This window comes from Antrostomus carolinensis, unplaced genomic scaffold (genome assembly GCF_000700745.2).
Source record: "Antrostomus carolinensis isolate BGI_N321 unplaced genomic scaffold, ASM70074v2 scaffold17694, whole genome shotgun sequence".
NCBI classification, from domain to species: domain Eukaryota; kingdom Metazoa; phylum Chordata; class Aves; order Caprimulgiformes; family Caprimulgidae; genus Antrostomus; species Antrostomus carolinensis.
The window spans coordinates 18493-32127 of NW_010311597.1; the positions used below are offsets into that span (position 1 = coordinate 18493).

At 45.3% G+C, this 13635-nt stretch overlaps 1 protein-coding gene across 1 annotated transcript in view; it reads left to right on the plus strand.

The window, feature by feature from the left end:
* The window catches only part of BORCS5 (BLOC-1 related complex subunit 5), a gene marked incomplete at its 5' end in the record, with an annotated part of 18279 nt that extends 6464 nt beyond the window's left edge, over positions 1-11815 (plus strand). The window contains one exon of the mRNA XM_010166787.1: positions 11585-11815. Coding sequence (XP_010165089.1) covers positions 11585-11815 — 231 coding nt within the window. The remainder of the gene's footprint in view (positions 1-11584) is intronic.
* Positions 11816-13635: the final 1820 nt, after the last annotated feature.

A 13635-nucleotide genomic window follows, 5' to 3' on the forward strand; every position in this document is an offset into this window, starting at 1 on the left:
TTTCTGTAATGGGAAAGAATCCGAGTTGAAATGCCACTTGCATTTCCAAGGGATTTAATGCATGCCGCCATGTTTTTTTAGAAAAGCTGGAGAACATAGTGTTCTGTGAAGAGATTGGTACCTTAAACATAGTCTTTGGCATCTTGGAATTATGAGATTGATGAGGACTGTGGCAATCTATCAGGCTCTTTATTTCTTCTCTCTTCTGTGATGAAGTGTTATTTATAAAGACTGGAATCTTAACAGGCACCATCATGCAGAATTGAATGTGCAGGGTTATTAAGCTGGAAACTACCTTCATGGCCTTTAGTTGATGTTGCTTGTTTTTCTCCAGCCTGATGTGCAAGTAGCTTGAATTCTCGAGTGGTGGGTTGATGTCTTAACCAGCCGGCATCAAAATGGGAAAATGCTTTTGAAAAAGCTTCACAATTGTTACTTTAATACATAGAAGGAATGTCTTGCTGTGTATGCCCGAGGCAGACGGCCAGTGCTCCGTTGTACGTGAACTTTATGAAGTGATCTAGCAGTTATTAAGGAAGAGGGAGGATTGTTTGCACTTGTGACAGCCTGAAATCTGTTGCATTAACATGCACTGCTTCATTTGATGTCATAAAAAGACCAGTCCCTCGCACCTGGTGTGTATATATATATGTGAAATCAATTCCAGCATGTTCCCTTCTCTTCTGCTTTGGTTTCCTATGGCCTTTTGAGAAAAGATCTAAACTGGAATCCTTACCACCAACAAATTTCCAAGAAAGAGTAGAAAATTAAACTTAAACAAGTATCTAACAGTCAGGAAGGTTTGTATTATTATAGAATTTAGGCACTTAAGAGACTGGCACTGAAGAATGGGAATCTAGTATGCCAAGCCTTATATTAATGCTTTCATCAGGATTAGTGCGTGGAGGTTATGGTTATCAGGTACAAGAAGGAATAGAATTCAGTTTCTTCTCACAGCTTGTTTAAACTAGGAAATTGGGTTTCTTATTCTAGCCCTGTTTCCACGAATGGAAAAATCCCAAACAACCAAACACCCCCACACACATTGTAGATCTTCAAATAGGAATAAGAAGTATTGAAGTCTGTTCTGAAGTTAGCAAACTTGATACTGAATTTGTGCATGAAACAGATTTGAGATACAAAGAAAGCAAATACCTACCTGGAGTGTATCACACAAGGTGTTCCCTCGAGAAACAGGAACATATTGATTCTATGGCATAAGGAGGAGAGATGATCTCGTCTGACACACTGCGTGCAGTTCTCGTTATGTTCAAGGAAAGCGAGTTCATGGTACAGCAGAAGGGCTATAAGGGAGCCTGGGGAGTGGAAAACCTCAGGGAGAAAGCTGGAAAAGCTTTACTTGTTTGGCATAGTCAAATGAAGATCGAAAATGGTATGAATTCTCTTTCTAAATAAGTCTGGGGTTAACAGAGATTGAAAATGGTTTTCTCCATCCCTGCTGGATTGTGTTGATACAGGAAAAGTCACTTTACAGGCTTTGATTCTTAATGATTGCCTTCTGCTTCAATGTTGAATTGACATTTTCAAGGTGTCACCTCTATCCCTAAGTGAGAATTGGGGGGTGGGGGTGTCAGTAATGTTAGCTAAAAGCTGTTCAGCAGTTTGAGTTCATTTTTAGATAGGTTAGCCAGTATTATTTGCAAATATTTGGAGTTGCACTGATGACTTAAAGATGCTAGGTGGTAGGCTGGAGGAGCGGGGTTGACCTTGTGTTAGCAGCCCCGTAATTAGCATTCTGATAACAATCAGATGTGATCTGCAGAGATGACTTCATGCTGAAAGTATTACAAAGCCTTAGTGCAAGTAATCTGTCCATCTTGCTTTTATGAAGGGTAGGGTTTCCTGAATGTTTCTGTGCCATTGGGGCATGAATGTTTCTATATGAGAACATTATTAGCCATTATTTCAACGCTGCTCTAGAGACATGAAACATATCATTTATTAGTAATTAGTTTGTGTGGGCATTGTTCCTGACTGGATGTGTCATCTACCTCTGGAATCCTGGATAAAATGCTGAATTATAGTATAGTGGAATACCTTGTCATCAAGTGTATGAACTGTGCCAAACTGTGCTGTAGTGGACAACAAATAAGACTTTTTTTTCTTTTTTTTTCTCCCGAAGAGAAAATGATGTATTTTGAAGCGCAGTTGCTGGGACTGACAAATTATCTAAAATATAAAATCCCAAATCAGATTAATTTCAGATGGAAAAGGTGCTCAGGTAGTTGTTGTAAAACAAATATAACAGCAGTATATGGCAAGGACTCTGTGGAAAAGGACCTGGGTGTGCTGGTGGACAGCAGCCTGACCATGAGCCAGCAGTGTGCCCTGTGGGCAGGAAGGCCAACAGTATCCTGGGGTGCATTAAAAAGAGCGTGGCCAGCAGGTCAAGGGAGGTTCTCCTTCCCCTCTCCTCTGCCCTGGTGAGGCCACATCTGGAGTACTGCATCCAGTTCTGGGCTCCCCAGTTCAAGAGGGACAGGGATCTTCTGGAGAGAGTCCAGTGGAGGAGCCACAAGGATGATGAGGTGCCTGGAGCATCTGCCTTATGAGGGGAGGCTGAGAGAGCTGGGACTCTTCAGCCTGGAGAAGAGAAGACTGAGAGGGACCAGGCTCCTTTCGGCGGTGCCCATTGACAGGACAAGGGGCAATGGGCAAAAACTGGAACACCAAAAGTTCCAGACAAACTTAAGGAAAAACTTTACAGTGAGGATGTCGGAGCACTGGGACAGGCTGCCCAGGGAGGTTGTGGGGTCTCCATCTCTGGAAACGTTCAAAACCCACCTGGACACTTTCCTGTGCAACCTGCTGTAGGGAACCTGCTCTGGCAGGGGGGTTGGACTAGATGATCTCCTGAGGTCCCTTCTAGCCCCTATGATTCTATGTGTCTGTGTGCGTGATTCTTGGGTCATAGCCTTTCCTTTTGCTTCATCTAGTCCATAGGATTTAATTCTTGCTTATGCCTGACCTAAGCTACATGGGAGCTGAAGGTGAACTACTTACTTTTCAGTTATAAGATCTAGAGATCCATTTGTAGATTTAAACAAGGAGAAATGCTCAGCCTTCTGTGAAACTGGAGACCACTGCGACTCCATACAATAAAAATGAATGCTCAGAGTGGATTAGAGTTTTCCACTCATTGAATTTTCATCTGAACCATTGGTGGTGGTACGTTCTCTTGTTATATTTTGAACAATAGTCTATAACCTTAGAAGAGCTTGCTATGGAAATGACCTGCAACGCTCAAGATTTCATTGAGGCTTTCCTGAAGCCAAAGACTTACTATCGGATGTTGTGAACTCCAGAAAAGCCCTGGGACATTTGAGCTTCAGCACTATGGAAATATTGTGGAGTCAGTCTTGAAAGTACCTCTTCTGGGAATGAAGGAGTGGGTCTTCCCCTTCTCATCATCACTGGGATATATTTGGTTCATTTCATGTTCTGTTTAAACATGAAGGAGAACTGATGTAGAGCTTCAGAAAGATCTTTCAGAAATTTTTAAGATTACCAATGGCTAACACTGCTAAAGCTGGCATACCTTTGAGTTTCCCTAGTGAGAAGTTGTTGATTTGGACTTTAATATGGAATTAATATGAGAACTGTAGGGAAAGAGCAAAAGCTTCATCTGGGCTGTCGGATGTCCAGAAATCCCCGATTCCTGACTGCTGGGATTGTGTCCTTGCACATCTCGCACTTCAGCCTTGTGTATATACAGGCCATCTGCACAGCACGTGGCAGGTAGGTCTGATTCAACCAGGTGTGTTGGACTGGTTGTGTAAGCGCACAGGGCGCTTGAACCTGTAAGTAGTGTTCTCTTCTAGAAAGCTCTTTCTTCTAGTGTGTCTGACCCTGACTAAATATGACAAAGGTAGCGTCCCCTTTTGGAAAATTTTGAAAGACCTTCTGTAGGACATCTGGAAAAGATGACCTGTTACAGCTCTCGGGTCCCAAGCGTGAAGCTGAGAGTAATATCGTTAGATCAGATGCCTTGCAAAGGTAATAATGCTGACTATTTTAGATACCATCTTTCCTCTCTGAAATGAGAATGGTGGTCTTTTCTGAGAAACATCTCAGTAATGATAATGGTCTTCTCTTTTCAAATCAAAGCTTATTTTTGATGGCAAAACCAACTTGCTTAAAGCAAGTTATTCTGACATGTTGAAACTACAGAACCGAAGTTTATGATAAAATGAAACCCTAGAGGTAAATGACAGTTACAAGGGCTGTTGTCCTGTTCAAGCTCTGGCTCGATATAGGAGTGTTCTCAATGAGTAGTATGGCAGCAGTGTAAGATCAGGAAAGGAGGGAACTGAAGGTCGTGTTTTGTAGCAGAATTATTAGGTAGTCTGAAATAAGAGTTGTGCAAGTTATCATTTAGGCACCAGACCACTCTATAACAGATAAAAATTCTTCTTTCTCCAGGAACAGCTAATTAAAGACAGACTGGGAGTTTCTTATTAATTTCTATGGAGTTGTACTCCACAAAAGAGGTTTTGTGAGGACATTGCACATGCAGATACATAATGTTATGTATTGTCTGGGTGGGTTTTAGTTATTTACTTTTGTTAAACTTTGTCATTTAAGAGAGGTATGGAAGCATTTCTCATGTTTTGAGTGTGTGATAGTTTAACCAGGACAAAAACCAGGACACAGTGTAAAATAACATTTTTTTTTAGTTGTTATAAACTTAGAGACGATTTTTTAGATAGATATAAATTGTTCTATGAAAGCAGCAATTGGAAGCTCTAAAGAAGTGTTCTTCCTAGTTAAAGTCAAAGAGAGAGAAATTACTATAACTTTTTCTTGGTGGTAATTTAGAAAACTTACTGATAAAATCAGATAATTTTTTTTTTCCACTAAATCTTTTTGTGAATTTAAGTCTGACACAGCCACAGCAAACACTGGGTTAGGATCCAGGAAGTAATTTTTTTTTTTCCACTAAGAATCTTTTTTTGCCACAGCAAACACTGGGTTAGGATCCAGGAACACGTGCAGTGGGAGAGATGGTGATTCTCTTCACGTGGTGGTCCTGCTGCTTCTGTGAGTGTCAGGCTGATGGGTCAGTCAAGAAAGCTGATGGGACAGAAGACCAAACCACTGAAGATGAGAGAGTCTGGGAAGACCAAACTTGTTTTATTTTCCCCTGATGACTTATATGCAGGACTCGGCCTGTGGCCATGCAGCTAATTTGAAGGAGGAGGGTGGGACTGCTGCTTTGCAGCCTGAGGTTGTGTTGGATTTTGTGCGATGTGAAACTGTGCCCTGAGTTTCATTTGCTTATGTGACAGTTTAGCTGTTCTGAGAGAGAAAGATGGTAAGTAGCTCTGGTTAAGGGAAACCTAAGTAAAGGAAGTCCAGTACAACAGGATTGTGATATGAGAAGTGTCCAAGCTGAAGAGCTGGCTAGAGCATCTACAGCACCAGATTCCAGATGGCAGCTGGTTGTCGGGCTTTGCTGTCCATCTTCTCCCACCTCTGTGAAGTGGGGTTCTGCTTTTTCAAGCGCTTGGAAGTCTACTGGTTCGTTAGTGCTGGGCGAGAGGTAGATACTGTTTTAATCATCACTTCAGGACTTTTTTTAGCAACAGTTAGTGATAGCAGTCGTAACTTAAGCTTGGGGGACTGCCAGTTGGCAGAGGGATGCTGGTAGCTCTCAAGCAGGGAAGGCTCGAGTCAGAGCTGTGAGGGAGATGTGGGCTGCAGAGGTCAGACTGCAGGGTAGCAACAAACATATCCTGTCCAATAATGCAATATGCAGGAAAAGTTTTACATAAAGGTGGAAAGGCTAATTTCAAGAATGAACCTTCTTCTTTTGAATTCTGAATTCTTTTGTGCAACCCAAGGCCTCCCAAAATAGTTAAATCTTGATGTTATAGGCGCAGTAGCCTCTCTTATGCTATTCTATATCTACTATAGCTCTAAGGGACCAGGTATGGATTTAGCAGTAGATCTTTTGAAGTAAGGGCCCTGATGTACCTATCATCATTACTAAAACTCAATGTTAGAACCAGTTTAAAATGGTTGCTCTTTGTTCTCTAACTTGACTGCGATCTGTGCAGTGCTTAGACAGAATAACCCTTAGCAATTGTTTACAGCAATGACAAGTTACAGAAGGAGCAAAAGGAGCATTTTGGCATGGGATTCGGTCTTGGATGTGATAAGCAAAATGTAAACACAAGTTCTAATTGTTTACCTGGCAGTGGTGCAGAGGAAGGGTGCTCATGAGAGCCGTTCTCATGACCAGTGCTGAAGAGAAGGACGTGGGATCCTTGGCTGGGCGTCTCTGTTTGCTACCCTGGCAAAGATGTTACCCAGTAAGTTTATTACTTATCAGTGTGTGGGATGAGTGGGAGAAACAGAGGATGTTCCCATCATCAGGAAGTCATCATGATCTATTGCGCTAACTTTGCGTGACATTATCAAAGAGAGTGAGGAAGAAGAAAAAAAAGCCATTCATTGAGCACATTTGTTTTCAAGCAGCACAGAAAGAGGAGCTGTCTTCAGCTTTAAGTGCGTTGATTGAAAAGTATTTTCACACCAGCACATCGTGACTAATATTCCATGCAGTCATGTTCCCGCCTGTCACTTTCTGATGTGGTTTTTGTGCAGCTGCAGGAAGGAGTTCATTTAACCCCAGCCAGGCACCTGACAACATGAAGGGAAAGGCCGTTTGTGCTCGGAGCGCTGTTCTAGCGAGTTAACTTTCTGGAGTAAGCATTGCCCCTTAATTGCTGTGTTCTTTGGAGTGGCAGCCGTAGGGATGGAAGTGGGCAGCAAATCGTTAGGGCAGAGGGACGCAGGACAAATGGACATCTAGCTGAGTTCTTGAAAGCTGCTGCTGAGTGGGGGGGGGGAAACAAAACATCTTCTTGCCTTACTGGCATTTTAAGGAGGGAGTGGAGAAGCTGGGAATGACAGAGCATCCTCTTATAAGATGTATTTGTTTTGTTATGAGTGTCAGCAGTTCCTCTAGAAATTTGATTCCAAGTTTAATGAACTTCTGATTGCGTTTGCGTGTTCTGCAACCAGAGAAAAATGTGTCTAGCTGCAATTTTCAGACTCAGTCAGTGAACAAACAAGATGTGACCTCTGTTTCCAAGAGAGCACAACACTTACATGCCCATGATAGAGGTGCTATAAAACAATGCCAGGTAAGAGCATATACAGGGCACTGGTTTGTTTTCAGTGTGGTCTCTGGAAAAGAACTGGGCAGTGTCCAGTGCTGACCTCAGTCTTTTTGTGGACTAAATTAATGTCTTTATTCTGCTTGGCAGTGTGGGCCAAGAAGAATTATAAAATGAATGCAAGAATTTGTGGTGTGCAAGATGTCTGAAAGTACTCTCAATTGGTTTTGTGTTTCATCAGTGTGGTGTTACAAATGGGCCTGTGTAACGCAGAGGAGAGTCTGCGAGCCCTTTCTGGTTGAAGGTGGGAATGGTGTGGCAGGAGGGGCTGTGCTGGAGCCCTTGAAGTGGGGGAATATCCATCTTGCACTGTTGTTGGAAGTAATTGTGGATTTGTTTTCGTTTGAAGAAAGAAAAGCCCAGTAGATGTCATTTCATGTGTAAAATGCGAAGCTGAGGCATAAATTAGTGTCCTGCTGCTGCTGATCCATGGAGGAGTCATGAGCTTTGAAATAGAAACAGACTGAAATTCTGAATGTCACTGGCTGTACCTGTGTGTCATGCTGGAAGGTGAGTTTTAGGCTTGTCTGTTTTTATGATACTGTCCTTCTAAAAGAAAAACTGAAAAAACTCTTTTATCCTTTTCGATGTAGGAAGGGGGAAAATCCTGTCTTCTACTCTGGGCCTGTCCAGCCTCAGGTTTGCTGCTTTAGCAGGAGGAGTTATTTTTGGAAAGAAATAAAAGGTGCATTGGGAGCTCTTAGCCCTTCACTGAGAATGTGTCTTTTTTTCCTTAAGACCAGTCTGTGTCTTGAGGAAACATTTTGCTTTGATGAGGTTTAGGACCAGGACCTCACGTGCTGGGCTCGGCCCTTTGCTTTTGTTCCGTTGCTTCTTAACAGGCTTCACGTCTGGTCTTCTGACTCTCTAAACTCTTCTGTACCTGTAAGTTGGGGATGACGATAGCTTACTGAGTGGCTATGCTTGAAGGAGACATTGGTGATGGTGAAGCCATTGAGGGGCTGGTGACAGCGCAGCTCCACATCTGTCATGGCTTAAGGGTACAGGGTGGTGACCTTCTGATGGGGGTGTTGCCTGCAACTGTGGTGGCCTGGCATAGTAGGAAGCTCAAAGCAAGAAGAACAGAAACAATGGCTCAAATAAACACTTGCAGATGGTTGTAGGGCAGTGGAAGAGCAGATGTCTCTAAGGTGTCTTGCTGGGCTTCCCAGAGAGCTTCTCAGCCAGGGATGGGCAAGAAGGCTGAGACCTGAGCATTTTTCAGAAGGAGCTGTGGTAGGGCGTTGTGTATGGGAGGTGGGACTGGATGGGAGCTGCTCAGAGAAGGAAAATTCACTCATCTGACCTGACCCTTGAGGGTGTCTTGAGAAGCATGGACTGCCTTGGCTATAGGCAAGGGAGCAGACTCTGCCTGAGCTGTCCTTCTCCAGATGCTTTTTATTGCTACTGTATGGAATGAAATAGGTGGGAATTAAGCAGATTCTGACGCGCTTTCCCTGTTCATTGCAGATTCCCAAAGGGCAGTTTTAGTCTCTGTGGTGAGTAAATAGGGTTGATCTCAGAGTCCTGCAACCAAAGGCCCTGTCTGAGCACCAGAGGAACGGGACTGCGTGCCAGGAGAGGTAAAAGCATGAGGTCTGGCACTGGAGGAGCTCGCTTGGAGCGGGAGGGGGCAGGAAGGATGTAAATGTGTATTTAGGCTCATTTCAAGGAGAGCTGCAAAGAGGCGTTGGCATTTATATACAGGAGTTAACGTGTAGCTGCTTTTTTTTTTTCTCTCTAGTTAAAAAGACCAGGTTCAGTCTGAGTGAAAAATTGGCCTTTCCTCACTATTACTCAACTTCAGTCCTCCTTGTCCTGTCACTGGCTGTGCAGCTGCCGTGGCCTCCTGCACCAGGCAAACTTGAATGGTAGGTGTTGGGAAACCGTAGGAAACGCTCACTTCCACCCTTTCTCTTTTCTGAGAGGCAGCTTTTTTAATAGCCATTGTGAATGTGTCCAAAAGTAGCAAAGAGCTTGGAAGGCCTCTGCACATTTCTTCTTCCTTTCGCAGGTCAGCTTCAGCTTCTCCCCGGGTTCCCCTCCAGTAAGTGGACGTTACTGGTAATTACACAAGAAGCCTAAAAGTGAACAGGTGGAAATTATTGGAATGGAGTGAAACGGGGGCCTTCGGTTTTCTTGTTTCAGAGCCTGGTAGATGTGAGCTTTGCCTCTTGCACAGTGCTGTGAGACCATGTGGAGAACCTGCCTGTGGAGGAGAACTTCAGCACCAGGGGAGGTTTCTGCCTGGGTCCCCTCACCACTGAGTTTAATGAGGCGTGCTGACTGTTGGCAGGTTTCCGACTGTCTGCCACTCCACGCCACTGTCTCTCATTAGGCAGGACGTTTTTAGGCACTGGATTGAATTTACTTCCATCTCGTGCAGACCTGGTGGTGGTCTGCTTTTTACACACTCCAATTTACAGAGCTAGTGCCAAACTACTAAATTATTAAGCTGGGGTTTTAATAGAAACCCCTGTGTAGGCTTAAATTGTTTCCACTCTATTTGGAGTTTCCTACTCTGCTGGTTTTTATTTTGTCCTGTGCATGAACGTGTGGAGGGAGGAATTCACAGGAAAGCACAGAGGCAAAGAGGAAGGACTCAGTCTGAGAGCACTAGAAAGTGCAGATGAAATAAAAAGTTAATTGGTGGTGTATCCAGCTCTGATGGAGGTGATAGGGGAAAAAAAATACTTACTAATCCCCATGACAGCTCAGCGGAAACTTGTGTGTTTGTTTTCAATGCTGTTTGTAACTTGGGTTTCTCAATAAAATAGTTTCTTGCTCAACTGTTTTTGTCTTGACCCATTCCACAGGGCTTAAAGGGACATTTGTCAGCAAACACAGCTCCCCCAGGTTTTCCCCCAGTGTCAGACCCCACTGCTGCCAGCGGGACAGCAGTGCTCGGTCTGGTGGGTGTTCCCTCCTTGGTGGAGGGTGCCCCTTCCAGCTTTGCACCGCTTCCACCCAATTCTCCCCTTGCTGCAGGCTCTCCCTCGCAGCCCCACGCCACCACATACGGAGCCAGGATCAGACTTGCCAGTTAAATACTGTGTGAGTCACATCTGGTCAGCAGGGCTTGTTTTTTCTAGCAGAGCACTGATAAATTTGTGTTGTCCCTGGTGACAGGAATGATCGCTGTCCTCCCCTGAATGGACTTTGTCACACAGTTACAACGAGGGACATTGTTTGAACCCGGGACTCCTGGTAGACTAGGAGTCCTCAGCAGTGATTCCCTGAAGCTGCTTCATCATGAGCAGTGACCTCCTTCCTCTGGGGCTACTTAGATGGGAGAGGTTTGGAAAAACACTGGTAAGAGGAAGCAGTGGGCTAAACAGAGCGTGGTTGCATGGTGCCTGTCCACCACTCAGATGGTACCAGTACCATCTGAGTAGTAGTACCAGTTTAAAGAGCCAGGACACTGGAGTGACTGGGGTTGTCCAGCACAGCTACAGGGAGCCAAAGCAACCGAGCTTCAGGTGTGTGCTTGAGGGCTTGGAACAGATCTCTTACCGAGCTCTCTGAATATATGGTGCGCTTTACAGCATGTAAACCAGCTTGAACCGTCTGACTCGGCTCATGTGCGTCCCGTACTAGCAGCTACTGGCCGAATCCCACCTAGAGTTTGCAGGTCTGGCTGAAGAGAAAGTCGGGCTGTGAATTCTACAGGCTGTGTTCGTCACTCAGCGGCAGGAATAGCACTGCAGTTCCTGTCATTGTCATCACGCCAGAGCCGTGTTTGGGTACTTGCTGTGTTTAATTGCATGGCTGATTTACTTAATGCCTCTCCTGGGGTCGCTCATAACACATTTATTTTTAGGATTCGGGGAAGTTAGGGACACTAGCACTCCATTGTGGTTCTTCCCCAAGGCAGGAGTTTTCCAGACGATGATGGGAATAACAGTGGCTTAGTCATGGAGTAACCTGGTTAAGCTGATGAAATTAGCGCTGGCAACTATGGTAGAGCTTAATGCTTGCAAATGAGTGATCTGCACTGAAAATATACTACAGGTGTAGGTGGAGGCTGCAAGTTCCCTGGGTTTGGATAACTTGGAGGATACGTGTATAGTTTACTGGGAAATCCCTGGCAGCTCCTGTTGGCTTTCAGCCCAGTAAATAAAGAATTTTCTGATCAAATACTCAGCGTTTGGGTGTAGAATTGAGGTGGTCATATGTCCTCCCTGGTATACAGCTATGAATCATTCTGTTTCATGACAAACTTGTCATGCCCCAGTAGAGGAGCTCCTTTGTTCCTGGTTGGTAGCTCCAGTGGGGTGTCTAACAAGCTTCTTGGCTGCTTTTGGGAAAGACAACGTGCTAAAAGGCCTGTGGTAACAGTCGGCCTAATGCGCCTCGCTCTGCTTGTTGTTTTTAAACAGATGGATCTCTCTGTGGAAACTCTTTATAGCTTCATGCAGGAGCGCCAGAAGAAGTATGCCAAGTATGCGGAGCAGATCCAGAAGGTCAATGAGATGTCTGCCATCCTCCGCCGTATACAGATGGGCATCGACCAGACGATCCCGCTGATGGAGCGGCTGAACAGCATGCTGCCGGAGAGCGAGAGGCTGGAGCCCTTCAGCATGAAACCTGACCGGGACCTGAAGTCGTAGCTGATCCAGCAGACTCCCCCTCCCCACCTTCCACACTCCAGTGTTCAGCACAGACGCGCTTCCAACGGGCTGGGCTGGCAGATGTGTGAAGCGGACGGCAGTGCTGCCTGACTCTCTGCCAGGGCATCAGGGGAAGAGCAGCGTCAGCTGCCAGAACTGTGCAGCCAGGAATCCAGGAGCTCCCCGGGCCCGTCGTCTGGAGAAGATGATTTACTGTCCTTTCATCTCCTTCCTCTTGCCCTCCTGTCTCCTTTAGCACCGCCACCGCCTGTGCTGAGACATTTGTTTCATTGCTGTGACTAGATGGGGGTTTACAGAGGAGGAGTTTTCTTTCATCTGATTTTTTGTTTTTTGTTTTTTAAATTGGAAAAATTCAAAGGGATATGGGGTGTGACAAACCCTCTAACATGGTTTTTGTGCCACTGGGGTTTAGATGATTAGGTGGCTGGCAGGTATTTCTGAGATCCCCTGGCCTTGGAAATATATGTGTTTTCTAGGTGAAAGTGTGGGACCTAGGAACTGGCTTATTAAAATCTGGCTATTATCATAATTACCATGGTTTGCATGGCAGGGTTTTGGCATGTCCTCCTCAAGGCTCCTGTTTTTATGGGCTCACTAATTTATGAAGCTGTAAAGGAATAACTGTTCCAGATATATGTCTGTTAGTGTTAAGCAAGCCTTAGCCTTCCTCTCCCCCTTGCCCTGGCGATGTCCCCGTGCCCCAGCTGGTGGCATTTCGTGTCCCTCAGCTTGCGCAGTGATTCTGACAGGCACTGGCACTGACCTCCTCACTTGGCATCTCAAAGTTGGACACAAGGTGTCTTTTTTTTTTTTTTTCTTTTTTTTTTTTTAATTTTTATTGGGACACTCCAGTTACCTTGGTGCTGTCTTTTTCTACCAGAGGGATGCAGTTGTTTCTTTACCTTCAAGTGTATGAAGTTGGAGGGTGGAGATACGAGAAGTCCTTTAGGTGTTCTCCTTGGCTTAGCCAAGAGCTTGCCTGAGCACGGTGCTTTATAACTGAAACCACATGGCCCTTGGGACTGTGCTCAGTGAACTGCTCCAAAGGCAACAGGATGCTCGTTCCTTGTGCCAGGCCGAGGGCCCTGCTGGAAGCCAGGCACCGTGTCCACACCGCCCGGGCGCTGGGCTGGCCTCTAGGAGATGGGTTGGTTGCCAAGTCTGCCCCTGGTCTGCTGGCTGCAGGTGACTTGCAGCACCTCTCTGAGCTTTGGTTTCTCTCTGTATAAAACGGGGGGATATTCTACACGCTGCTGTAAAAATATTTACAAATCTGGAAATAAGGTTTAAAGCCTGAGTCAGTGTTGCATGGCAGCTCGTCTGCAGCAGGAGGGGCGTGAAACCAGAAGGGAAGAGTCTGATGGGTCAGGGGTAGATGTGTGTGTGTGTGTGTGTGTGTGTTAGTCCCAGGTTGCGATTGCTGGTGAGGAGGCTGAAGTGCATCCATCAACCCCAAGGGTGGTTGTACATCAGGAGTGTAATTCTAGTGGTGAGGACAGCTGGCTTTGAGTGTGACAACCCATCTTCCAGTACAGCACGAGGCTAGGTGACTTGCCAAAGGCAATTTGCTTAGATGCCTTTTAATACTTCAGAGTACTTAATCAGCAAAAGATGGTCTCTAAGCACTTGGGAATAAGATCACAGCAGGTTTTTGACTGTATTAATTGCTGCCTGGTGGCAGGAAGCAACAGGCTGTTCTCTTGTTGCATTCCCAAAGGCCATGTAGTCAAGAGTGAATTTTGTGGCAGACTGCAGCCAACACAGACATGTAGCTGAACTGTAGCAGTGGCTGGACCCCG